Raw genomic sequence first — 27,153 nt, forward strand, 5'->3', positions numbered from 1 at the left:
CAACAGCATGGACAGAGGAACCTGTCAGGCTACAGTTCATGGGGTCACAAAGATTTGGATGCGACTGAACGACTGACAATTTCACTTTCACTGTGTACAAGTACTATATAGAGTAAAGAGTAGGGTCTGGATAAGTCAGAGAATGTGAAAGTGAAGTCGCTCAGTCGTGTCTGACTCTTTGCAACTCCATTGACTGTAATCTGCCAGGCACCTCCATCCATGTGATTTCCCAGGCAAGAATACTGGAGTGGGTTGTCAGTTCCTTCTCCAGGGGATCTTCCCAACCCAGAGATAGAGCCCATGTCTCCCATATTGCAGGCAGACTCTTTTTCATCTGAGCCACCAGGATAAGTTAGAGGGCAAGGATTAATGAACTTCACAAATCAAAATCATAAAATATTTATTACCTTCAAGCATCCTTATTTCACTTCTAAAAGAGAATGAAAGGGGTTTACCACCAGTACTTCTCTACTCATTTGTGTCATTTGTAAAATAGGAAAGTTGGGGTTAAGGTTTTACTGCACCTGAAAGAGTTTACACTTTCCTTTTGGTGTGGGCTTACTAGGACCAACAGAGATGTGGTAGGGATATTTGCTCATCTCCAAGGCATCCCAAGAGACAACTCGTTGGAAAGACCCTGATGCTGGGAAAGATAGAAGGCAGGAGGAGAAGGAGATGACAGAGGACAAGATGGTTGGATGGCATTTTGAGCAAGCTGCAGGAGATGGGCAAGGACAGGGAAGACTGATGTGCTGTAACCCACGGGGTCGCAAAGAGTCAGACACAACTGAGTGACTAAGCATGAGCAATATGGTCATATACCAAAACAGAGGGTACTTAGATATATGTAAAGTTTATACAAATATAAATTATTTATTTTTATATAAAATGCAAATTATATTTTATACAAATGTGTAAATCATGGTTATGTAAAATATTTAACAAGTACTCTTGAGAAATTAATTCATAGTCATAGTCACTATTAAAGAGTTACCCATTTTGCAGTTAGCCTTAGAATGTTACACACAGTTGAGAACTACTTGTATCTGTCAGCCTAATAAGACATCTTGTAATATAGACAGTTTCAGAGTAATTCACATATAATAGACCCCTTTTCAGAAGTATTCTTAAAAGCAAACACACCCAAAATTTAAAAAGCAAGCACACCCAAAAAAACAAAACTACAAGAAACCATAGCCTTTGGGTATCTCTCAGTTTTTAACACACACAATGGAAAAGCTGTCAGTGGGTATTTCACATCTGAGTATCCACCGGCTTTGATATATGACTGTGGTTTAAAATTCCCCTTCTGCTAAAAGCAATGTTTGGCTCCAGAGACTCATCTGCGGGTTTGGAAAGTCTTTGGAAAGCCACTTTGGCTCCACAAAAGTTTAGGAATAATAGACAAATATAAAATTTTAAACACTATGCCTGAAATCCAGTATAGGGAATAAAATGCATCTCTGGTGATGTTCTTTGTAACAAATATGTCTTCTTTAAAGTTCACATGTTTCCATAGGGTGCTGACACCTCAGAACAAGGCTCTATTATTCTTACAACAGCACCATTGGTATCGGGGCAAGTGTACCCAGGTTGGTGACTCCACATAGTTTTTCCTTGTAATTTTGGTTACATTTCATACCCGGGGGAGTTGTTCCTCTTTCGCTTAAGAACTGGAGTCCTTCAATCTCCTTGCATTACATTTGTTGTGATATAACACTTTAAAAGCTCCCTGGCTGACAACTGTTGCTGGAGGCTGGGATCTGCTGGGAGTGGCATCATCCACTGAAAATAATATCTGCCCCCTCTTAACTAAAGCACCGCAATATTATAGTCTTGGAGTGGATTTTAGGATCATAATGTGATAATATGAGTTAGGAAATACAAGTGTACACATGTTCTAATTGAGTGATGAGATTAGCATATACTGTATTTCTTCATGCAGATAGCTGTACAGACATAAGAATATTGTTGATTGCACCTCCACAATTCAAATGCTAACAGACAGTTACTTAGCATAGAACTATGCTATGACTTCATTAGGAATTAGTCCTCAGACCTCTCTTGTTCCAAAGCCTATCTTTTTTACTTATTTTATTATTTTTTTTTTTTTAATTATACCAAGGGACTTTCCAGGTGGTGCTAGTTGTAAAGAACCTGCCTGCCAATACAGGAGACATCAGAGATGTGGGTTCAATCCCTGGGTCAGGAAGATTCCCTAGAGGAGTACACGGCAATCCACTCCAGTATTCTTGCTGGAGAATCCCTTGGACAGAGGAGTCTGGGAGGTTACCGTTCATAAGGTCACAAAGAGTCTGACATGACTGAAGTGACTTCGCATGCAACTATACCAGTACTGGAAGTGACTCCCGAATTCAGGGTCTTCACTTTGGTCCCACACGCTGACCACTTATGTGATTGACATAAGGATGGCACCCCCAGTTCAGTCTAAGAGGGAAGAAGCTGGACAGCTGGAAAAGACCTTATCTTCCTGTCAGCTTCGGGTGACCTGGTCTGTCCTGCACCTTGCTGCGTGGATTAGCAGGACTATTGTGCAGTTTTTGAATTTTCAGTCACCATGTAATCCTGTAGCTCAGCAACCTTGTCAATTACAGTTTTTTATTTTCTTTTATCCTTCTCTGCCTAGAAGTATGTGTCTATTTTCACACATAATTGGGTGAGGGCTGGGATTCCTGAACCTCCTAACTTCAGAGGAACTATATTGACCTGATTGCTTCAGATCTTCTAATTTCACAGAAGATCTAAGTGAGTCTAAGAAAGTTTATGCTGCCCAATATTGAAATATGTACTCAATTTGGAAAATGAATTTTGAACTCAGGTCTTTAAGCTCATATTCATTATCTTACTGGGATTTGAAGCCCTTGAAATTCTCATTTATTTATGGATTCATTGTATAGTGTAGAATAGAATCCAAAGGCATGGGCTCCTGAGTCAGACTGCCCAGATTCAAACACACTGCCTATGTGCTTGTCTGTGGATAACCATCAAGTCATTTAGATTCTTTGTTTCTCTGTTTTATCTGTCAGATGGGTATAATAGATCCCCCTTCACAGAACAATTGTACTGATACAGAACACATAACAGTATATGGAACATAGTAAGTTTTCAATAAAAGTTAGATACCATCATTCAATGACTTACTCACTCACACTTAACAAATGTGTGTTTGGTACTTACCATGTGTCATTGTGGATGCCAGGAAGAGAACAGCTGAGAACGGCTGACAATAGAGTCATCATTGCTACTCTCTTAGCCCTTTGTCACTCTACTCAGACAACTGGAAAAATAATCATACAAATACACCTGTAATACAACTTATTATGTTGTTAATATCATTTATCAATAAAGGGTTTGAGAGAGGGAGAGAATGGCCAGGGTCTAGAGTAATGCAGAGGGAGATTGTGCAGTTCATGAACTGTTAGGCTCATGAATATCATAAAAGGCCTGGCTTTTAAGACCTACTCTCTTAACAACTTCCAGACATACACTACAGCATTAACTATAATCATCGGTCTATATGTTACATCCCCAGTGAGCAGAGAGAAGACTTTACAATGTTAATTACAGATCTTTCCACTCCAGTGTGGTATTTGAGTTCCTAAAAAGCTTTGCCTTCTGCAGAATACATATCAAACCAGCAACATTCATGGCAAAGGATAAGATTATGTGCATATCTCTCAGACCTGTATGGTCAATCCTAACCATCACCATCCTAATGAAAATAACAGCAAAACTATTCATAAATATTCCTCTAAATATAAAAATGCATTGTAACAAAAAAAGAGAAAGTAATTTGATGGCAGGGATATGAGTAAGGATCAGTCTACTTAGAGAAAGAGGGAAATAAAGGGGAATGCATGAAAAAGTAGAAGAATACAGTGGGATGGGTAGAATATGTGTCCAGAGAGAGTCAAAGGATAGAACAAGACGTGGGCACCAGGTGAGGGAAATGGGGGGATGTTGTACCACGGTGTGGCTCCATTTAACTTCAGCCTCATGACAATGTTTTGCATTTAGAGGCTGTTTTTGGTGATGTTAATCTTTAAGGTGTTGTGGAATTAGCTTATAAAAAACATTCTTTCTATGTTACTTTCATATTCTTCTTCAATTATCAATAATTTATGAGCTAATCCCCTTAAATAAGCAAGGATTCTTGGGTAACAAAGGGGGAAGCCATGAGCTAATTAGAATTTCTGAAAGACTCCTTTAAAAAGAGGTCCAAATAGATTTCGGATCCTCAGCTTTCAAGGATAATGGGTAGCTGGACCTATACTGATGATGCTGATGATGGAATATAGCTACCTGTCCAATATCAAAAATCGCTGATGTAAAATAAAAAGACACTTGTTTAAAGAAATAACTTTAGGAGTCAATACTCACTAAAATTTGAATTTTTATACCTCACACCTCCCCAAAAAAAGTGGAGGAGAAAAAAAAATCAATGAAGCACAAAGGCAAAAAGACAACCTAATTATATGCAATAGACTAGGTATGGAAAGTTAGAGTTCCTGCTATCCATCTTTTCTACTTATGTTTATCTCCCCATTTGTTCTGTAAATGCCAAGGGTCGGATTGACATGAGTAGGGGAAGAAACATGGGCAAAACAGAAAGTTCAAGAATTCAAACACTTTAGATGTCAGTACTTTAAACTTGAAAACAGCTGAGGAAAATATGTGCCTTATTTTTACACAGGCTTAATGCATATAGTTGCAAATTTCCTCTGACATCCCAATATATTGTCATACAAACATGATGTGCTAGATATTCTATTCTGAATATTAAAATATATATGACTTAAGTAGAAATCACAGTTGTGATTTAAACTCTTATTTAAGTCAGTGCTACGTGGTAGAGAACAATGCAAGTCACAAATGCAAACTACATCTATAATTGTAATTTTCTAGTAATCACATTAAAAAAGGAAAAGAAATAGGTCAAATTAATGTAATAGTTTATATTTATTTAACCTTCTGATTGAGGGAAGGAGAAAAGAGGTCAACAGAGAATGAGATGATTGGATGGCATCACCCACTCAATGGACATGAGTTTAAGCAAACTCTGGGAGATGGTGAAGGACAGAGAAGTCTGGCATGCTGCAGTCCATGGGATCACAGAGTCAGACATAACTTAGTGAGTGAACAACAAACCTTCTTTACCCAAACTGTTAGCATGTCAACAAAAAATAAATGTAGAAATCAATAATGAGATCTTTTACATTCTTATTTTTTGTAGTAATTTTTTGAAATGTGGTATATAATTGAAAAGTTAGAGGACATCTCAATATCGAATTGCCAAATTTCAACTCCACAGCCACATATGGCTAGTGGTTCCCATATTGGACAATATAAGTCTAAGTTAACTTTTTATGAACATTATTTTGCCAGAATGAAAGGATGCAATAAAATATATACAGTTCATGTTTTTGCTGGTAGCTAACAGGTGCATCCCTTTAGGCCAGAGGAAAAAAAATAGATCCTACTTTATTTCTCCTTTTGAGAGTCATTGTAGGATGCTCTCAGAGTATAACTTTTAGACCCTCCCCATCTCACATCTTATCTTCAGTGAATTGCTTCCACATTTTTTCCTTTTGAATATATGTAAAGAATGCATTATACTTTATATTATATCTAGCTGAAAAATCACTAAACCAAATTGCAACCGAAAGGTTGACAAAATGCCCTGTTTTATAGGCATGTGATTAAACATAAGTTGATTTTTATTTTAGTTGTCTTGTTTTGGAAGCACTATATATGATTTCTGACTTCTGACATTCTTGACCTTTGGAAACCTCTGAGAAGGCTGTGGGCAATGTTCCCCTAGTGCCAATGTGTGAAGCTTCCCTGGCTGGAGCCACCTTTTTCCATTGCTGCTTGAAGAATATAACATAGCTCTTATTTTTAATTCTCATTGCAATTGTCACCTATGGCAGACTTTTGCTAATTTAAGTTCTGACCACTTAAATTTTGCCATCAGGATATTCTATTTGCTTTTTTTTTCCCACAGCATTGGTAAATTTGCCTCATTTATGTATTTGACTATATTTGTTTTCCATTCCTGATTTAAGAAAAGGTAAGAATCATGTCTGTTTCCTTACCTACTGTATTACAAAGAACCTAGTACATCTTAGCTGTTCAAACCTTAGATAAGTGAATGAAAAAAAGTGTTTGTTGTAAGGAAAATGTTGAAAGCTCAGTTTTACCTAAATGCAAAGTAGAGATTATCCATCTGATACTGATTCAAGGTTGCTTTGAGTCACACACATATATGAAATAATTCCTCTGTATCCCAGTATTTCTAGTATGCCAGGACTAGAGAAGCATTTTGTTAAACATTAAAGCTTATAAAGCCTTATAAAGCCATCTGACATTTTTCTCAATTTCATACATCTTAGATCATTTTCGTTTAGCGAATTTACGTTATTCTTTCATTGTTGTTGTTGCTCAATTATTAAGTCCTGTCTGAATCTTTGCAACCTCATTAACTATAGCCCACCAGGTTCCTCTGTCCTCCGCTATCTCTGGGAGTTCACTCAAATTCATGTCCGTTGAGTAAGTGATGCCATCCAACCATCTCAGTGTCTGCCATCCTCTTCTCCTTTTCCTCTTTCCCAGCATCAAGGTCTTTTCCAATGAGTCAGCTCTTTGCATCAGGTAGCCAAAGTTTTGGAGCTTCATCTTCAGTGTTAATCCTTCCAGTGAATGTTCTTTCATGCATGGTCGTATACTTCCTATTCTCTAACTTCATGATTTTTTGTTTCTTTAAAACTGCTTTGTTTTTTCCTTATTCTCTAAATCTGTGATTCTAAATCTTGATCTATTTTGCTCCTTTCAGGGGATATTTGGCAATGGCTGGAGACATTTTTTGGTTATCACAACTAGCAGTGGGGGAGAATGCTACTCTCATCTATTGAGTGAAAGATAGGTGGTGTTTCTAGGATTCACAAAATGTACATGCTGGCCCCCCAGCAACAAAGAGTTATCCAACCCCAAATGTCAGTTGTCCTAAGGCTATGAAATCCTACTCTCAGTTCACTTTAAAAAGCATAATCCCAGTGAAGAATTCTAATTCAACAAGATGTATGCTTTCCAATATCTATAGCAGCACTACTTACAAGAACCAGGACATGGAAGCAACCTGTGTCCATTGACATGAATGAATAAAGAAAATGTGACATATGTAGATATGCATATGCAATGGAATTTTATTCAGCCATAAAAAAGAATCAGATACTGTCATTTGCAGCAATAATGCAATTATCATACATATCCCTAGTGGGTTCAGTGATAAGAATCTGCCTGCAATGCAGAAGACATGGGTTCAATCCATGGGTCTGGAAGATCCCCTGGAGAAGGAAATGGCAACCCACTCCACTGTCTTGCCTGGGAAAACCCATGGACAGAGGAGCCTGGCAGGCTACAGTCCATGGGGTCACAAAAGAGTTGGGCATGACCTAGAGATTAAACAGCAATAAGGGATAACCATACTAAGTGAAGTAAGTCAGAGACAGAAAGACAAATAACATATAATATCCCTTATATATAGAATCTAAAACAAGTGATACAAATGAACTTATTTACAAAACAGAAATAGACTCATGGACTTTGTTTTCTAGAAAACAAACATGGTTACCAGAGGGGAAAGGGAGGGAGATGAATTGGCAATTTGAGATTAAATTTAAAGGATAAAATATACTGTATATAAAATAAACATATAATAGGGACCTACTATATAACACAGGGAACTATATTCAATTTCTTATAATAACCTATAATAGAAAAAATATATAAAAGAATATATATATATGTCTAACTTAATTACTTTGTTGTACACCTGAAACATTGCAAATTAACTATACTTCAGTAAAAAAAAAATAGTGATCTCTGTTTTACTCTTAAATGGTTATTAAATTAAAAAAATGATTGCTTCTATTTATGATAAACTTGCTTTATTGTGACTCATACTTTTTCAAGTCAGTAAAAAATGATTAGACATTTTATCTAAGTTAACAGGTTAAATAGCAGTGATCATTTACTAATATAATTCTTTTAAAGACTTTTCTCTCTGTTTCCTTCAATGTTGGCAGATATAATGAGAGTTTTGATGACTATCATCATGTAATTCTATCAATTTAATGTATCTTTGTTAATCTGTTTTATAGGTCCCTTTAGATGGAATATAATATAGCAGAAGCATTTTCATCAAAAGGATTAATGCCTGCATTATCATTTCTGCAATAAAACAGAAAGCTAAGTGGTGGAGGCCACAGACACCTCAAACCTGGATTCCACAATTCTACATTAAGTGCTGGAGTTTTTATTACTCTGCTGTAGGAAAGCTTTTGCCAATGCTTACAAGGAACTGTTTATCCCTGCTGCTCTGGGTCCTGTTTGATGGAGGTCTCCTAACACCACTTCAACCTCAGCCACAACAGACTTTAGCCACAGAACTAAGAGAGAATGTTATCCACCTACCAGGACAACGATCACATTTCCACCGAGTTAAACGTGGCTGGGTATGGAATCAATTTTTTGTGCTGGAGGAATACATGGGCTCCGAGCCTCAGTATGTGGGAAAGGTAATGAGTGTTTCTTTTGACAACAACTTGATAGCAAGGGGGCTTATGCATTGTGTATTGTGTATGGATGTTTTGCACAGGAGTTGAACAAACCAGTGAGTAGAACACTGGAATTGAGATCAAGAGACCTGGTTTCTCTTCCTGACTCAATGACCCGGGTAAGCTTTGGAATATCATTTCATCCCTCTTTGCTTCAATTCTCCTTGGTTATTTTAATGAAGTTAGTATATATTATATTCCTATTTTTGACATTATTCACCAAAGTCATGAAGTTAACATGTGTAAATGTAACTAAAAGTGTTACTATAGCACATTACTGGCCATATCCATTCTGGAATTGTTTACCAGCAAGAAACACAGGAAAAAATCAGGAGGTATAAGTATTCTAAATTGTTCATGTCTTTGAATGACCAGAATATCTACCTTTCCCTCCCCTTAAAAAATAGGTTATACCATTTAGATTGTGGTTCTGGGGTACAGATAGTCCCAGATTTCCAGTGGTTTGACTTAAGATTTTTTTAAACTTTACAATGTTGCAAAAGCAATGTGCATTCCATACTTACACAGCCAATCTGTTTTTCACTTTTACTACAGTATTTAATAAACTACACGAGATAGTCAGCACCTTATTATAAAGTCGGCTTTGTGCTAGATGATTTCCTGACTGTTGGTTAGTGTGTTTTGAGAATGTTTAAGTCTGTCAGACTAAGTAATGATATTCAGTAGGATAAGTGTATTAAATGCATTTCGACTTAAAAATGTTTTCAATTGACAGTGGTTTTATTGGGATGTAGCTCTGGTCTAAGTTGAAGATCTGTATTTAATTTGGATGCTTATTCTTTAAAGTAATTCTTTTATTATAGGTTATTTATTTATTAATTTTTTCCTCTCTTTTTTTTCTTTTTATTTTATTTATTTTATTATGATAATGATGCATTTATTGAAAGTTTTACATTTTTATATTCTAGTCCTGGATGACTTATGTGTAACATTTTTTTGTGCTGGGGCTTCACTGCTGCATGCAGACTTTGGTTGCGGCAACTGGGACTAGTCTATAGTCATGGTTCGCTGACTTCTAATTGTTGCGGCTTCTCTTGCTGTGGAGCATGGGTTCTAGGGCACATGGGCTCAGTAATTGCAGGCACATGGGCTTTGTTGCTTTGTGGCATGTGGGATCTTTCTGGACCAGGGATCAAACCAGAGTTCCCTGTATTGTCTAGTAGATTATCAATCACTGGACCACCAGGAGACCCTCTTTATTATAGGTTTGGTAAGGTATTTATAAAGGTGTTTATGGCCAAAGTAATAAATGTAGGAACCCAAATATATGCACATCAATCTCAACACAATATGCAAATTTTAATCTCTTAGTTAAAGAAAAAAAGTTGTTTTTTTTTTTTTTTTTCCTCAAAATAGCAGCTACGTGTTTCAACAGATTTATGCTTTACTGCTATTATTCTTACATCAACTTTGGAGCCATATCTATCATAGAGCTTATCAATGACACCAAAATCTTTTTCAGGAAAATGCATATTTTATTTAGTTTCATGTTGCTAATTCAGGGGTTTTTTTTTTTTAACTTTCTAAAAGATTTTGCTATGGTTTTAACAAAATAATGTTTATGTTTGAAGAGAGTTTAAAATAAATCTAAAGCAGAAATAGAAAACCATAGTCAAAATAGTATTAGGAAACTGGTATAATAGATTATGTCTCTGGAATATTAAAGCCCCTAGAGATTTGTGAAAATCTAAACTAATGAGAAACATGATGAGTCTTATGATTCTAATGCTGGCTTAAATGAAACAAATTTATTTAAGAGCTAAATTCTTTGCCCTATGATTTTAAGACTTACCTCTTAGAAATGTATTTTAAAAATATTGAATAATATAGTGAGGAAGGTCTTCAACTAGAACGTTTATTGAAAATGAACACATAGTCAGGTTGCCCTCATGTTACCAAACACTGTGATTGATGCACAGTGAGGCTGAACAAACTAAAATGTTAACATTTGGAGCAGAGAAAGTTTTATTGCAGGGCCATGCAAGGAAACAGGTGATTTCCCAAAGAAACTTGAACTCCTGAAAGTTTCAGCAAAGCACTTTTAAAGGCAAGGTGAGGGAAGGGAGGGTGTGTTTAGTTGTAAACTTCTTGGTGTAGGAATCCTTTGTCCTTGCAGGTGTCCACATAGCTAAGGTCAAGAGGTTCCTGTAAACCTCCAAGACAAATGTTATTCTCTATTCTGCAAGTTTTTATCTCTATATGAAAGGACTCTTAAAGGCCAAGGTCTTGAAAATGGGCTATGGTGCATATTTCAGGATATAGGCAGCACTCTTTTGCAAATGGTGCAGAGCCAGTATTACTAAGTATAAGCAACAAAGCACAAAGATTAAAAAAAAAAATAGATCTAATATGGAGTCAGATTTGTTCTTCACAAATGCACTAGGGTATATAGGGCCCTATGATGCTTTTGAACTGTGATGTTGGAGAAGACTTTTGAGAGTCCCTTGAACTGCAAGGAGGTTCAACCAGTCCATCCTAAAGGAGGTCAGTCCTGAGTGTTCATTGGAAGGACTAATGTTGAAGCTGAAACTCCAATACTTTGGCCACCTGATGCGAAGAGATGACTCATTTGAAAAGACCCTGATGCTGGGAAAGATTGAAGGTGGGAGAAGGGGACGACAGAGGATGAGATGGTTGGATGGCATCACTGACTCAATGGACATGAGTTTGGGTAAACTCTGGGAGCTGGTGATGGACAGGGAGGCCTAGCGTGCTGCAGTTCATGGGGTTGCAAAGAGTTGGACACGACTGAGCAACTGAACTGAACTGATATGGGGCCCTGAGCAAATATTTTCTGTGGGGGTACCTATCTATGTATAAAATATGATTCACATCAAATCAATCTTTGAGTACCATTCTCACAGTCCAAATTTTAGTGATCTTGCAAAAAACATACATTACCATTTAGCAGGAGCAATCTCTTTGTCAGGCTGGCTCCTAGGAATCAGGATCTAGTCTTGTTGCCCCAGGACAACTCCACAGATCCTAGTTCTGAGGTCCATATTGTACCTGGTGAACCCTAAAATTGAATGGAAAGTCAGGGAGAACCATAAAGGGGAGAACCGTCTGTTGGAGCCCAACCAATTTCAACTGAGTCCAGGGTAACCCACTCAGATGGCATTGCTCCACAAATAGCCCTGAGCACAAGAAAGGCCTTCAAAACTTTTAAGGGAAGCACCCCAAAGCATGAATGTCCCCTGGATGTTACTGTACATTGTTTCTGCTTATAATATTCTTTGATACGTCAAAGAGTATAAAAATCAGTAACGTTTTTGTGATAAGATAATTTTATGTCATAGTACACTAATTTCTTGTGAATTAATTCAGTATAAGGATTGGGTTTTGAAATCCAAGACAACTGGAGAGGAAGCATACCTCTAGAACTTTTGTCTCTTGGGTGTCAGTTATGTCAACTCTGCTTGTGATGGAAGCTGGACATCACATTGAGGTTCCTGGCAAATGTCTGCTGAGCAGCCATTCTGACTTTAATTAGAGCAGATCCTTAGCCTTTACTTGCCAGAATTTGAGGTGAGAAAGTTGACATTTTGTTGAAAATTTAATGAAATTGACTTTTAATCTATCCTAGCTAGAGTAGAATTTCACCTCCCAGTGGACATGATTAAAAAGATCTAGGAACTACTTATAGAAGTTTTGTTTGATACTCTTGAATTCTATTTTTATAATTGATATGAAAGTATGGAATTCATCCAAATCATTTAAGAGATGAATCAGTATTTATAGATTAGCAAGGAATAGGTCTAAGATCTAATCCATTATGAAATTAAAACATTATTTTCATAGATGCATGGCTCCCCATTTGTAAAATATAATGAAAACGTATGGTTTTCAGGCAATGTATGTTTCTAATGTAAATGAAAAAGCAGTTTCCAAGATTTCCTTTCCACATGGAAACTAATTAAAGTTTAATTAACTCTGTCTTGATGATTCTAGATATGGGAATAGTAATATGATAACACTGGGGCCAGTTCAAGCCATAATATGTAAGTGTGTAAACATATATAAATATATTTGTGCTCCTGCTCTTCCTAGAAGGCTTGAGACAGTTCACAGTAAAACACAGTACTATAAATAATATAGAATTCTGTGTTATAGGAAAAGGAAAATGCACAAGTGCCAAGCACAATAGTCAACTGAAACACTATAATTGAGATTCAGATTTAATGTATATTTCTTTGCAGCAAGAACGTACATATTGTATTGTTCAGTTGCTAAGTCATATCTGACTCTTTAAGCCCACATGGACTATAGCACTCCAGGCTCCTCTGTCCATGGGGATTTCCAGGGAAGAATACTGAAGTGGGTTGCCATTTCCTTCTCCATGGGGTCTTCCTGGACCAGGGGTCAAACCTGTGCCTCCTGCATTGAGAGATGGATTCTTTACCACTGAGCCACCGGGGAAGCCCCAGAACAAGGAAATTCCACTTACTGAGAGGAAAAAAAAAAGTTTCCCTACCTTCAAGATTAAAAGATTTTCTTACTGTAGAAATTAATGAGGAGGGAGTGAGTGGTTTAATGGATATTAGCCTCAACAACTGTTATATTTAATATTTAAAAGGATCAGATGTTACTGTTGACATCGTTTCAAGAAAGACCAAACTGTGGCATTGCTTATAATGACTATGACTTAATACACAAATAAATCCCAAGGTTGTCCAGAGGTAAAACCAATGCTTTTTACAAATAGACATATTGAATTTGCTACAACACCTGGATATGTATAAAATACCATATTGCAGAGCAACACAGAAACTAATTTGATAAGCAAACATGTTTAATGCATGTATTGCTTATTGCTCAAAGTCACCTCAAAAAAGTATCATTAAAGGAACACACAGATGTGCCTGCCCATACACACACACACACACACACACACACGAGTAAATTGCTTATACCATCAAATATAATTGGGTGCCTCTGTCTCAATTCAGAAGAACTTGTTAGCAGAAATTCTTAAAATGAAAGTATTTAATATGGCATATGGCATAAAGATTCAATATTGCAGTATATCTAATCCCTAATTTGAGAGGCATTTATTCAACATATTTCTAATTGAGAATGCATTATCATTTCAGAAAGTGTTAAGCCTTGTGGGAGTAAAGTATCAATGTCTTTAGATTTCAGTTATAACAGATAAGTTTTAATGAGTGTCTTAGGGCACTATTTTAATTTCTTTACTTACATAAATTCATGTAATCTTCACAACAGCACTATCACGACAATTATTGGTAGCCCCATTTTGCTTATCAGAAAACTGAGGCACAGGAAAATTAAATAATTCCCCATGGCCCAACACCCAATAAATACTGAAACTTGGATTTTAAGTTGGGTAGAGCAGGTAGTTTAGGTCCATGGCACCAGAAAATATCACATTTTATTATCATACAAGCATCTTAGGAGCTAAAAACAATTTTAATACTCTGTCAAAAGTACTATGACAAAGATCCTATTAAGAGTTGTGGAGACAAAAGAAGGTCTATGACTATGCCTAAAAGAAAAATTCAAGAAAAGGTTCACAGTTGATGAAGTACCTGAGATGAATCTTGAAAGATGTCTTTGTTTTTAGGAAGAGATAGTCTGAAGAAACGTTTTTATAAGCACTCAGGCTTGAAAGTGCAAGGTGAGCCTCAATAACTATATTTCAAAATAATCAGAGAGTGTGAAATCAACATTTCAGAGTAGGTTATAGAAAGTTTCAGAGTAGGTTAAATAGAGAAAGTACAGAGGCTCAAGTCTGATGTCAAGATTAATAATACTTATTCTTTTATTTAATTTTTTTAAAATTTGAGATATAATTGACAAATAGCAGTTCCCACTGTACAAGATAGTGTTTTGCTATTGTATACATTCTGAAATGATCTCCCAAATAAGTCTAGTTAACATCTATCATTGTGCATAGTTATATTTTTTTCTTGTGATGAGAACTTTTAAGATTTACTCCCCTAGCAACCTTCAAATATGCAATACAGTACTATGAACTGCAATCACTATGCTGAACATGGCAGTACTACTTGTTCTTAAAGGTGTCAGTATCCACAAAGTGTCTTGGTTGAAGATTCATATGGAAGAAACTGCAGTTCTAGAATGATCACTCAGTGATCCATTTAAAGGACACATTGGCGACCCCAAAACAGACATGGAGATAGGAAACATATGTAGGAGAAGGTTACAGGAGAATTGCCTAGGGAGTAATAAAGGAAAAGGAATATTAAATTTGATCATTTGAAAGGCAGATAGATAATAAAATTTCAAGATCCATTGTTCAAGAGAATATGGAGGATGAGACAAAAAAAAATTAGTGGACAATCACATGTAAAGAATGAGAGGGAAAAGGAAAACAAAATGATGCAGATTTCTGCCTTATGTTTGCTAGTATCCTGTATAGATTTGGTTCTAGAGTGATAAATAAAAGGATCACTCTTATATATCCAGAGTTGCTTAGAAGTACCCAGGTGAAGTATCTCACGGTTGTTTAGATACATGAACGTAGAGTTCACGAGAGAGGCCTATGGTAGAGATACAGGATCAGGAGATTGGTATACAGATGGTGGTCAAAATCACATAAGTGGTAATCACATAAAGTGGTAATGAGCTAGGAAAAGTTACAGAGAAAATATGAGAACCCTGATTTTTAACTGCAAAGCAGATGAAGAATAGATCAATTTAATGAATAAGAAGTAAAATACAAAGAGAGTTACGGGAAATATAGCTAAAAATGTTTTTTTTTTTTAATTTTTTAATTTTACAATATTGTATTGGTTTTGCCATATATCAAAATGAATCTGCCACAGGTATACACGTGTTCCCCATCCTGAACCCTCCTCCCTCCTCCCTCCCCATACCATCCCTCTGGGTCATCCCAGTGCACCAGTCCCAAGCATCCAGTATCGTGCATTGAACCTGGACTGGCGACTTGTTTCATATATGATATTATACATGTTTCAATGCCATTCTCAAAAAGTTTTAAGAATAACACGTGACAATGCCAAATTCTACAGATCAGATGAAACAATGACTGGAACACTTTTACTGATTTTGTCAGATAGTGAATCAGAAGTAAATGTAGTAAAATGATTTTCATCATTTTCTCCAGAGTTTGAAGAAATGAGAAAAGAATGAGTCCAGCCTGTAGATGCCATTTCAAAAGTATAAGTGAAAAAAATTCTTCTGTGCTGGTTTGATCTGATAGAGATTCTATTAGTGTTTTCCAGAGAAATAAAACCAACAAGATGTATATATATGATTTAAGGGAAACAACTTTTAAGTGGTAAAACTAACCAGCAGTGTGCAATTCTCTTCATCAGCAAGAAACTGTTAAAGAGGAGAAAAAAAGAGTAGGTGACTGTACCAATTCATTATTGCAGTTTTTTTTTTTTTTTTTGAGGGGATCATTGTGATGAAATAGAAGAATACTGAAAAAACAACTAAGAGAAACCAGGATGAATCTACAAACACTAAAGTTCCAAAGAGATGTACCTATAAAAATATATGCTTTGCAATATACATAAATACCTTGGAGATATTGTGGGTACAGTTCTAGATCACAGCAATAAAGCAGACACTGCAATCAAGTGAGCCACACGTATCTTTTTTGGTTTCCCAAAGCACACAATGTTAGTTTGCACTATGCATTAATCTATCACGTACAGTAGAATTATATTTAAAATAACAATGTGCATACTTTAATTAAAAAATACTTTATTGTTAAAGATGCCAACTGACCATTATCTGAGCCTTTAGCAAGTCATAGTAGTACTATGAAAACCACTTATCATAGATCACCATAAAAATATAATAACAAAACAGTTTTTAAATTGGGAGAATTACCAAAATGTAACCCAGTGGCAGGAAATGGGCAAATATGTTGGAAAAATGGCACTGATAGACTTGCTGGAGCAGAGATGCATAAACCTTCAGTTTGAACAAAGTGTACTATCTGAGAAGTGTAATAATGTGAAATGCAATACAACAACATATGCTGTGTGTGTTCATATGTATATATGTGTATGTGTATAAATACACATGCACAAAAAGTCAAGGCTGTGCGAATAGAATTTTATTTTTTTAAAATAAGTACAAGTAGAATTTGGTTTTGAATTAGTAAAAAAAAAAGATAAAGAAAAAATAGAAATAGTATTAATAGTATATTAAAATAGTTATAATTTTGCATTGAAAAAATAATGTCTGTCTTGAAAGTCTTCCAAACTAACACAGTATAAAGATGCTATTTTAACTCATGTATATATCCCTTTGTATCCAATAATAATGGAAGTTATATCACAAAGTTATACTAAGACATTTAAAAGTTGTATTTATGGCTCACCATCTATGTATCTTTCCTCTTTCTCTCTTATTTTTCCCTCTCTTTTCTTCTTTCTTTTCTTCCTCCCTTCCTATCTCTGTTTCCTATCTCTGTTCCTTTCTTTGTTTATTCCTCATTTGTGAGTCATGTAGCTTTCAGTTCAGTTCAGTCACTCAGTCATGTCCGACTTTTTGAGACCCCATGGACTGCAGCACGCCAGGCTTCACTATCCATCATCAATTCAGGAGCTTACGCAAACTCATGTCCATCAAGTTGATTATGTAATCCAACCATTTCATCCTCTGTCATTCCCTTCTCCACGTGCCTTCATCTGTCCCAGCATCAAGATCTTTTCCAATAAGTTTTTCGCATCAGGTGGCCAAAATATTAGAGTTTCAACTTCAGCATCAGTCCTTCCAATGAATATTCAGGACTGATTTCCTTCAGGATTGACTGACTTAAACTCCTTGCTGTCCAAGGGACTCAAGAGTCTTCTCCAACAGCACAGTTCAAAGCATCAATTCTTCAGTGCTCAGCTTTCTTTGTAGCCCAAATCGAACAACCATACATGACTACTGGAAAAACCATAGCTTTGACTAGATGGACCTTTGTTGGCAAAGTAATGTCCCTCCTTCTTAGTATGCTCTCTAGGTTGGTCATAGCTTTTCTTGCAAGGATCAAGCGTCTTTTAATTTCATGGCTGAAGTTACCATCTGCAGTGATTTTGGAGCTTCAGAAATAAAGTCTCTCACTGTTTCCATTGTTTCCTCATCTATTTTCCATGAAGTTCTGGGACTGGATGCCATGATCTTAGTTTTCTGAATGTTGAGTTTTAAGCCAAATTTTTCACTCTCCTCTTTCACTTTCATCAAGAGGCTCTTTAGTTCTTCTTCAATTTCTGCCATAAGGGTGGTGTCATCTGCATATCTGGGGTTATTTATATTTCTCCTGGCAGTCTTGATTCCAGCCTGTGCTTCATCCAGCCCGGCATTTTGCATGATGTACTCTGCATATAAGTTAAATAAGCCAGGTGACAATATCCAGCCTTGATGTACTCCTTTCCCAGTTTGGAACCAGTCCATTGTCCCATGTCCAGTTCTAACTGTTACTTCTTGACCTGCATGCAGATGTCTAAGGAAGCAGGTAAGGTGATCTGATATTCCCACCTCTAGAAGAATTTTCCACAGTTTGTTGTGATCCACACTGTGAAAGGTTTTGGCATAGTCAATAAACCAGAAATAGATATTTCTCTGGAACTCTCTTGCTTCTTCGATGATCCATCGGATATTGGCAATTTGACTTCTGGTTCCTCTGCCTTTTTAAAATCCAGCTTGAACATTTGGAAGTTCTTGGTTCACATATTGTTGAAGTCTGGTTTGGAGAATTTTGAGCATTACTTTGCTAATGTGTGAGATGAATGCAGTTGTGCGATAGTCTAAACACTATTTGACACTGCCTTTCTTTGGGTTTGGAATGAAAACTGACCTTTTCCAGTTCTGTGGACACTGATGAGTTTTCCAAAGTTGCTGACATATTCAGTGCAGCAATTTAAAAGCATCATCTTTTAGGATTTGAAGAAGCTCAACTGGTATTCCATCACCTCCACTAGCTTTGTTCATAGTGATGCTTCCTAAGGCCCACTTGACTTCACATTCCAGGATGTCTGGCTCTAGGTGAGTGATCACACCATTGTAGTTATCTGGGTCAAGAAGATCTTTTCTGTATAGATTTTCTGTGTATTCTTGCCACCTCTTCTTAATATCTTCTGCTTCTGTTAGGTCCATACCGCTTCTTCAGCACTACTGGTTGGGACACAGACTTGGATTACCATGATATTGGATGCTTTGCCTTGGAAATGAACAAAGATCATTCTGTCATTTTTGAGATTGCACCCAAGGCCTGGCGTGCTGCGATTCATGGGGTTGCAAAGAGTCAGACACGACTGAGCGACTGAACTGAACTGAACTGCGTTTCAGACTTTTTGTTGACTATGAGGGTTACTCCATTTCTTCTAAGGGATTCTTGCCCACAGGAGTAGATATAATGGTCATCTGAAATATAATTTTGGGTTAATTGTAGCTTTGGAGAATTGGATAATTTGGAGAATTTTGGATGAATTGTAGTTTTGGAGAAGCCTGTGATGTAGTTTTCATGGTTCAATTTATTCCTAAAGTGTGAGCTTTCAAAATCAGAGTCATTTCTGTTCATTTGAAATTCAAGGTTCCTCACACTAGCTCAATCTTCACACAAGATTTAAAAATGTATTCATCCTCTTGACTCCTGACTCACATATTTGAGAGATTTTTGCAGTATATTCAAGTGTCCTAAATTAAAGTCTTGTTTCTAATCCATTCTACTGTCAAATGGATTGACTTTGCTGCTAATCAAAGCATCTTTAGCTACCTGCTCTTTCTGTAGCAAAACATCAGAGGAAACCGTTAGGTAAGTCTGATGTTTTATTACACATCGTGATTCTTAAATATATCCCTGAGTTTTATATTCTCTTTCAATACATGAGATTGGCATTGAAATAGTTATTTTGGGGTATGATTAGATAGCAATACATCTAAAGGACAATTGCTGCTAAAATAGAGGTTGAACAAACTGTCAGTGGTCATTGTATGCGAGTTCTTCTCTCCCCTTTACAATTTATTTCATGTTTCTAGCATGCTAGTTGTTTCATAATAGCTGTGCCGTAAAGGTTTAATGGGTTTATTTTAATTGAATTGGCAGGACCTTGAAAGAAAGTCAACTATCTTTAAATCAATATATGAACCATTAACAAAAAACATTTCAAAAATAACATGGGTAACATTAACACTCTGTTTTTTTTTTTTCTCCTGCTTTCTTTTCCTCTCCTCCTCCTACTGTTTTTCCACCACACCCCTAATTATCTTTCAGTCCTTCCTTTCCTTTTAACCATTTCTCTGCATTATTTAGGGATTTGCCTGATGGGTTACTTAAAAACTAAGATAAAGAGTTAGCTTTGATTCTAATTTTTAGGTCTTATAATAATTATCCATATGAAAGTGCTTAAGTACACACGTCAATCCACATGACTAAGAGCACAGCAGAATATCATATACCCAGATTATATTTTCACCAGAAATAGCCCAGATGCATTTGTCACAAACTTTACAGTACAATCTGTTGTGTGTATTTGTTTATGTGTGTGTGTGTTTGCTGTGTGTGTGTTTCCAAATATTTTTAGTAAATCATTTAATTGAAAACAAAACAACCATTAGTTGGATTCTTTGGAAAACAGTCCTCTCTGTGGGCTAAACATTGATGAACCATTGTGATGGTGGTGTTTTAGTCTTTGTGTCCAACTTTTGAGACCTCATGGACTGTAGCCGGCCAGGCTCCTCTGTCCCTGGGATTTCCCAGGCAAGAATACTTGAGTGGGTTGCCATTTCCTTCACCAGGGGATCTTCCTTATCCAGGGATCAAACTTGGGTCTCCTGCATTGCAGGCTCATTCTTTACTGAATCAACAGGGAAATAACAAACCACCACTCACATGTTACAGCAGATGTTAAGATATGAGACCCAGTGGAATGATTAGAGAAGTGCTCTGAAAAAGAGCACCTGAATGAAAAGATAACAGAAAAAGCAAGTACGGAATGACCTGAATAATAAAGATTTCAAATATAATGTTCTCATCTTCTAACAACACTGCGTTTATGAATTTATGCCACTCTAACTAAACTTGTAATATAGAGGGGTTCTTTTGTATATTTTAAACATAGCAGAAATGTGAGAAAAATTTTTCTTTCTCAGCTCTGAAAAAAATTGAAAGCACTGTCATAGGAGGTACTATCTATATATGTTCATTGTTCGTAAGGAGCAGCACCATCTATTGCTGCTGACATTTAATCAATGCAACTAATATATAAAATTACTTTTGTGAAAGCATATGTTTTCTGCTCCTGGACTTTCTCATAAAGGTTGCATACATGAGATTTCCTATATATCATGTAGCAGTGTAACCACTATAGACTTTTAATGTTTACTCATTCTCTATATTAAAGAATGCTGCTGTGCTGTTGCTATTGTCCTTGTTTTCTGTCACCTATTGGGAGTGGCTCGTCTTCCACAGTTTCATGAATGCTGGAAGAAAACATGAGATGTTTGGATCAGAGAAAAGGGCATTTTCACTCATAGCACAGGAGACAACTGGAGTATTAGCATCTTTGAGTCCATTCCCGTGGCCTCAGGTAGCACTGGGCAAAATGGATAGGTCAGGTGGATGCCAGCACATGCAGTGGGTTGCATCACAAGAGGAACCCTGATAATTCCTGCCCTTTTTTGGAAAGGAGACATTATAGTTATTTTATTGCATTGCAAGCATTATGTGCACTTTGCTTCAGAAGAAGACAGTATGTCTCAACTTTTCAAAGCTGCAGCTATATAAAATTCTTGAAAATACAGTCTTGAGGAAATGCTTTCTGCATAAGACTTGCAGGAACAAAAGAGAATGGAGAATTACCTTTCAATGTGATATAGTATGTTGATTCACTAAAGCAATAACATGTAAAGTGCATGTATGCTCAGTCACAGTTGTCGTCGACTCTTTGAGACTCCACTGACTGTGTAGCCTGCCAGGCTTCTCTGTCCATGGAATAGTCCAGACAAGAATGCTGGAGTGGGTTGTCATTTCCTCCTAGAGGGGATCTTCCAAACACAGGGGTCAAACCCATGTTGCTTGAACCTCCTGCGTTGGCAGGTAGATTCTTTACCATTGCGCTAACAAGTAATGTAGTGACTTTCAGTAAAGTTACAAAGAGTTTAAATACTTTCTTTTGCCAGCTAACTGAATTGTTTTCTCAGTGGTCAAATGATAGCTCTCTTTCTCTCTCTCTCTCTTTCATTCTCTTTCTTTTTATGCAACGTAAAAATAAATCGTATCTCTTCCATTTTGAAATTTTGACTTAGAATTCAAAACATAAAGGAGGAGTGGAACTGAATGTAAGAAGAAATGTCCCAAGTCTGCTTCTGACTCTTGGTGATGTTGGTCTCCACAACTATCTTCTCAATAAGTATAACCTTTTCTATATACATATTTATTTTTTATCTTCAGCTCAGTTCAGTTCAGTTCAGTCACTCAGTTGTGTCTGACTCTTTGCGACCCCATGAATTGCAGCAGGCCAGGCCTCCCTGTCCATCACCAACTCCCAGAATTTACCCAAACTCGCGTCCATCGAGTCGGTGATGCCATCCAACCATCTCATCCTCTGTTGTCCCCTTCTCCTCCTGCCCCCAATCCCTCCCAGCATCAGGGTCTTTTCCAATGAGTCAACTCTTCTCATGAGGTGGCCAAAGTACTGGAGTTTCAGCTTTAGCATCAGTCCTACCAGTGAGCACCCAGGGCTGATCTCCTTCAGAATGGACTGCTTGGATCTCCTTGCAGTCCAAGGGACTCTCAAGAGTCTTCTCCAACACCACGGTTCAAAAGCATCAATTCTTCAGCGCTCTTCTCTTTCAGCCACTGGGTATGAATAACTGTTTAAAATAAAGCTTCCTCATAATTATATAAATAGTCTCACTCCTTGATTAAAGTTACTTTTCTATCATAAATGGTGACTTATTATAATAAGAAATGAACGGCTCATATAGAATTACATTTCTCTTGATTTTACAAAGTATTCAGTGATATTTAATTTTTAAATAACCTGTGATAGTTTGAGATTATTTATGGGATTTTATGATACTTTCAGCCAGCTATTTTAAAGGATACAAGATTGTAAATCAAAATGTTTTCAAAGTGATAGGCATTAGAATAGGGCAATGATATTTTCTCATAATATAAAAGGTTCTAAAGACAATTCTCTGTTGAGTAGACTTATAAGCTAAACAATAAATTTTGAGCTTTGACAAGAGGGAGTCATAGTTATGCTGGCCATGTCAACTACTATTGCAAATACATTTCAAATAGTAACTTTTGAGGCCATTTTAAACAGTGTTGTAGCTTTAAAGAAAACACAAGGAAAACTGCACTTTGAAAATAAAGCCAGGCAACAAGAAATGGTTGAAAACATAACCCATCAGTAATTTTTAACTTCAGTTAAAACATTTTGAGCATCAAATAGGAAAATATTTAAATTATGTTTATTATGCATTAAATTATTGTGATCAAGAAATTCTTTAAAATTTTTCTTTTGCTTGATAGCTATATACAAATTAGAACACTGAATGTTTTCTCAAGTCTATAACTGCATTCATATGTGCCAAAGAAATACATAGGAACTAGCAAAAGCTTAATTTCTAACAAATGATTGAAGAAAATATGTTTAATTAAACACTCAGAGCTTCTCAATCTATTTAAAGCCTAGCTTTAAAATTACCCTGAAAATAAAAGTGAAACCAAAAATAACATAAATATAACCCTTTCTTTCTTCTCTTTCTTTCTTTTTTCCCACTGCTTCCTTTCCTTCCTTCCTTCCTTAGCAAAGATCTTAAGAGGAAAAAAGGGGAAATTTAAGGAAAAACTAGAAGCTAATCTAACAAATAAAAACATTAAATATATGTACAAAGATACACTAGACTTCTTTTCAGATAGTATCATTGAAGACTTCCCCAAATCCATACATATATTTTCTAATATCAAGGAATAACTTCAAGGTACAGAGTTTGTAGATGGTTGCATGTCTCTGATTCCCTAGAGGACCCAGAGCACTGAGTGACATATTTGACCACCTCTCTGCCCTTAATGACTGGACCTTCATCATCACTTCATGAAAGCTTCTTGCAAATACTATGTGTTTCCAACTAAGTGAATGTTTATAAATATATGGCTCTTGTGAATCATGAAAGAGCAAGTCTCCACCCTTATGGTTTGGGGTCAGAAATAGCATAAATGAGGAGAGGATGGAGGAGAGTTATTTCAGCGACTGGTTATTTCTCAAGAAATCCTTGTCCCCAGTTTCCCAGTGTCTGTACTGACAAACTCCTTGGAATGCACCCCTTTCTGTGATCCCACTGCTTTACTTTTCCTGGAAAGAAAGAGTGGTTCTGATACTAAATTGTGTTGAAAAATCTTAATTACACATTTTTACCCCCTAATAGTAATAAGTATCTAGCATCTTTTAAAGTGTTTCTCTGTTTAATGACTGCCTCTGCTCTTGTTTTCCTTCATTTTAAAATCAAGGTGTTCTTGAGAAATATTTAGTTCAACAAAGATAAACGTAAATATTAACAGAAATCTTTCAAATATGAGTTTCAATCAGAAATTGGCAAAGTCTGGCTTACAGACCAAATCCAGCCTGCTATCTATTTTTGAAAATAAAGTTTTATAGGAACACAGTCATGATTGTCTACATACTGTCTATAGCTGCCTCCACACATGATAACAAGGTTGCATATTTAGGACAGAAACCTATTATATCACAAAACTTAGAAAACGACTGCCTGGTTCTTTATAAAAATTCCTTAGATAATTATCCTTGATACAACAAAATCTCTGTATGGACTTTTGACCTTGTACGTGTAGATGCTCAGAACTGCCTGCTCAGTCCTGTCTCTGTCTTGAAGATTCAGGATGCTCATTCTCAGAAATGAGTCTCATGGGAGAGAAAAGGCAGGGTGCAGTGAAAGAATCTTGCCCTCTTTTGTGGCTTTTAGTAAACTTCCTACCTCAGTATCCTCATCTTTTGAGTAGGGATGATGTAGAAAGAAATAAGATGGAAGTTGTGTGAACAACTTAATCCACATATGGGACAATGTGTGAACATCCTCAGCCAAGTGTCATTAATGTTACTGTGCTACCCCCACAATGAATTTTTACCTGGTGTAGACTGTAATGTTTCTGGATGGAATGGGGAAATTTGGGTTTCACACAAAAGTGTCTAGATGATCAGAATGTACTTTTCACTCCTTGAAACAAGAGAACCAGAGAGGAAGGATTTGTCATATTCTGTAGAAAAAGACATAGATTCCCATTGCCACTGTGACTCCCTAGTATCCCGAGAATCTCCCAGCATCACAAGCAGGCCCATGATCCAAGCTCTTGTTCTTTTATTTAAGGGTATTCAAATGGCTAGCCCTGCAGCATGAAATAATCTCGGCCATATAGTCTTAGTAAGTGGGAAAATTATCACTAGAATTCCTTAAGTTCATATTGTCAGGAGTACAATGATTCCTATCATAAAGCAAAAACTTTGAAATGAGCTTATTCAAAGTTAACAATATATGAAGAAATTCATGTTAAAAACCAAATATATTCATGGGAACAAGTGAACAAAGTCAAGACACAGAGACTTGTAACATGCTAGATTAAATCAATATTAATATGCATAGTGAACAAAATCCATTAAACACTATTTAACAGACTGTTTTCATTTCTTTGGTTGGTTTCAACACTTATTTGTTATGTGTAACATCTGGCTCCTTTATACTCTTTACAATCAACAATTGCAATAATCTTCTCAATTCTATGCAAATTAAAAAATTTTCAGTATATGGAAGAAATCTAGTTTTCATAGTATAGAATGCCAATGTTTAATTCAGCATTTAGAAGTGTTAGTTATGACATATTTTTATTAATATTTGCAAACAAGCTCTCGTTGTTAATTTGCCAAGCATATTTGTAGTCTTTGCCTCCACTGATAAGACATACAGTCTTTCATTAAATATCAAACTTTAGTTTTTATATGGGACATTGAATACTTTAGAAATGGTTAGTTTATTTTTATCAGCTACGAAATGATTATTTTATTTCTATCAGCCAATCGATTTTGAAGTATAGGTAGTGAACAGGTGTTAGTCGCTCAGTCATGTCTGACTCTTTGCGACCCTTTGGACTGGAGCCGGCCAGGCTCCTCTGTCCGTGGAATTCTCCAGGCAAGAATACTGGAGTGGATTGCCATTTCCTCCAGGGGATCTTCTCCACCCAAGGATTGAAGCTGTGTCTCCTGCATTGCAGGCAGATTCTTGAGCCACCAGGGAAGTAGTCAAGAGGGGAAGAAAAGGGAAGCTGTGGGCTGGGCCGCCCTGCTGGTGACACTAGGTGGCAGTGTTTGAAGTATGCTGCTGCTGCTGCTGCTGCTAAGTCGCTTCAGTCGTGTCCGACTCTGTGCGACCCCATAGACGGCAGCCCTCTAGGCTCCCCCTTCCCTGGGATTCTCAAGGCAATCACACTGGAGTGGGTTGCCATGAAGTATAGTCATATTTATATTTCAAAGTGAAAAGTGAAAGTGAAAGTCTCTCAGTCCTGTCCCACTCTTTGCAACCCCATCAACTGTTTGGAATTATCCAGGCCAGAATACTCAAGTGGGTAGCCTTTCCCTTCAGGGGATCTTCCCAACGCAGGGATAAAATCCAGGTCTCCTGCACTGCAAGCAGATTCTTTACCAGAAAGCCCATATATTTCAAGTGATGCCTTTTTATTAATGGCCGCCGCCGCCGCCGCTGCTGCTAAGTCACTTCAGTCGTGTCCAACTCTGTGTGACCCCATAGAGGGCAGCCCACCAGGCTCCGCCGTCCCTGGGATTCTCCAGGCAAGAACACTGGAGTGGGTTGCCATTTCCTTCTCCAATGCAGGAAAGTGAAAAGTAAAAGTGAAGTCGCTCGGTCGTGTCTGACTCTTAGCGAGCCCATGGATTGCAGCCTACCAGGCTCCTCCATCCATGGGATTTTCCAGGCAAGAGTACTGGAGTGGGGTGCCATTGCCTTCTCTGTTATTAATGGCTAGGTATACATATTACTGAGTGAAACTTTTTGTGTCAAACAATGATCAAGGGCAGCTATTAAGTTAAAAAGTGACTAAGGAGAAGAATATTCCAGTTCAATTAAGTAGAATAATTACTTCCAGAAAAATAATTATATTCTCAATATGCTAAGCTTCCTGGGTGAGAGTTCAAAATATTAAGTGAGATATAAATGTCTAAGTGTGTGTAAGGACTGTGAGAATTTTAAGATGAGTAAAATGTGAACATGGATAGAAGGGAAGAGGAAATATCCGAAGTGAAAATACAGGTTTTGATATGCTCCCCTTATGTTATGGGCTTCAACAATATGGGTCTACACAATCAGGTCATCCTTGCTATTCTGAAATGTTAAGAAAACAAGACCCAAGTACCAATTGAGCAGGAAGTCTAGTCCCTTGCACCTGTCATGAAGAAGCTGACTTTGCAACTGCTTCTGCAGGGAGTGAGGAGCAAACTGCACTGATGTCTGTCCC

General features: G+C 36.8%; 1 protein-coding gene across 1 annotated transcript in view; it reads left to right on the forward strand.

Annotated features, from left to right (window-relative positions):
- Nucleotides 1-27,153, forward strand: part of LOC138984217 (cadherin-12-like) — a 249,080-nt gene that overhangs the window by 135,276 nt on the left and 86,651 nt on the right. The window contains exon 2 of the mRNA XM_070357809.1: nt 8,181-8,597. Within this exon, the coding sequence (XP_070213910.1) occupies nt 8,367-8,597 (231 nt within the window). The 5' untranslated portion in view covers nt 8,181-8,366. The remainder of the gene's footprint in view (nt 1-8,180; nt 8,598-27,153) is intronic.

This window comes from Bos mutus, chromosome 20, assembly GCF_027580195.1.
Source record: "Bos mutus isolate GX-2022 chromosome 20, NWIPB_WYAK_1.1, whole genome shotgun sequence".
NCBI lineage: Eukaryota > Metazoa > Chordata > Mammalia > Artiodactyla > Bovidae > Bos > Bos mutus.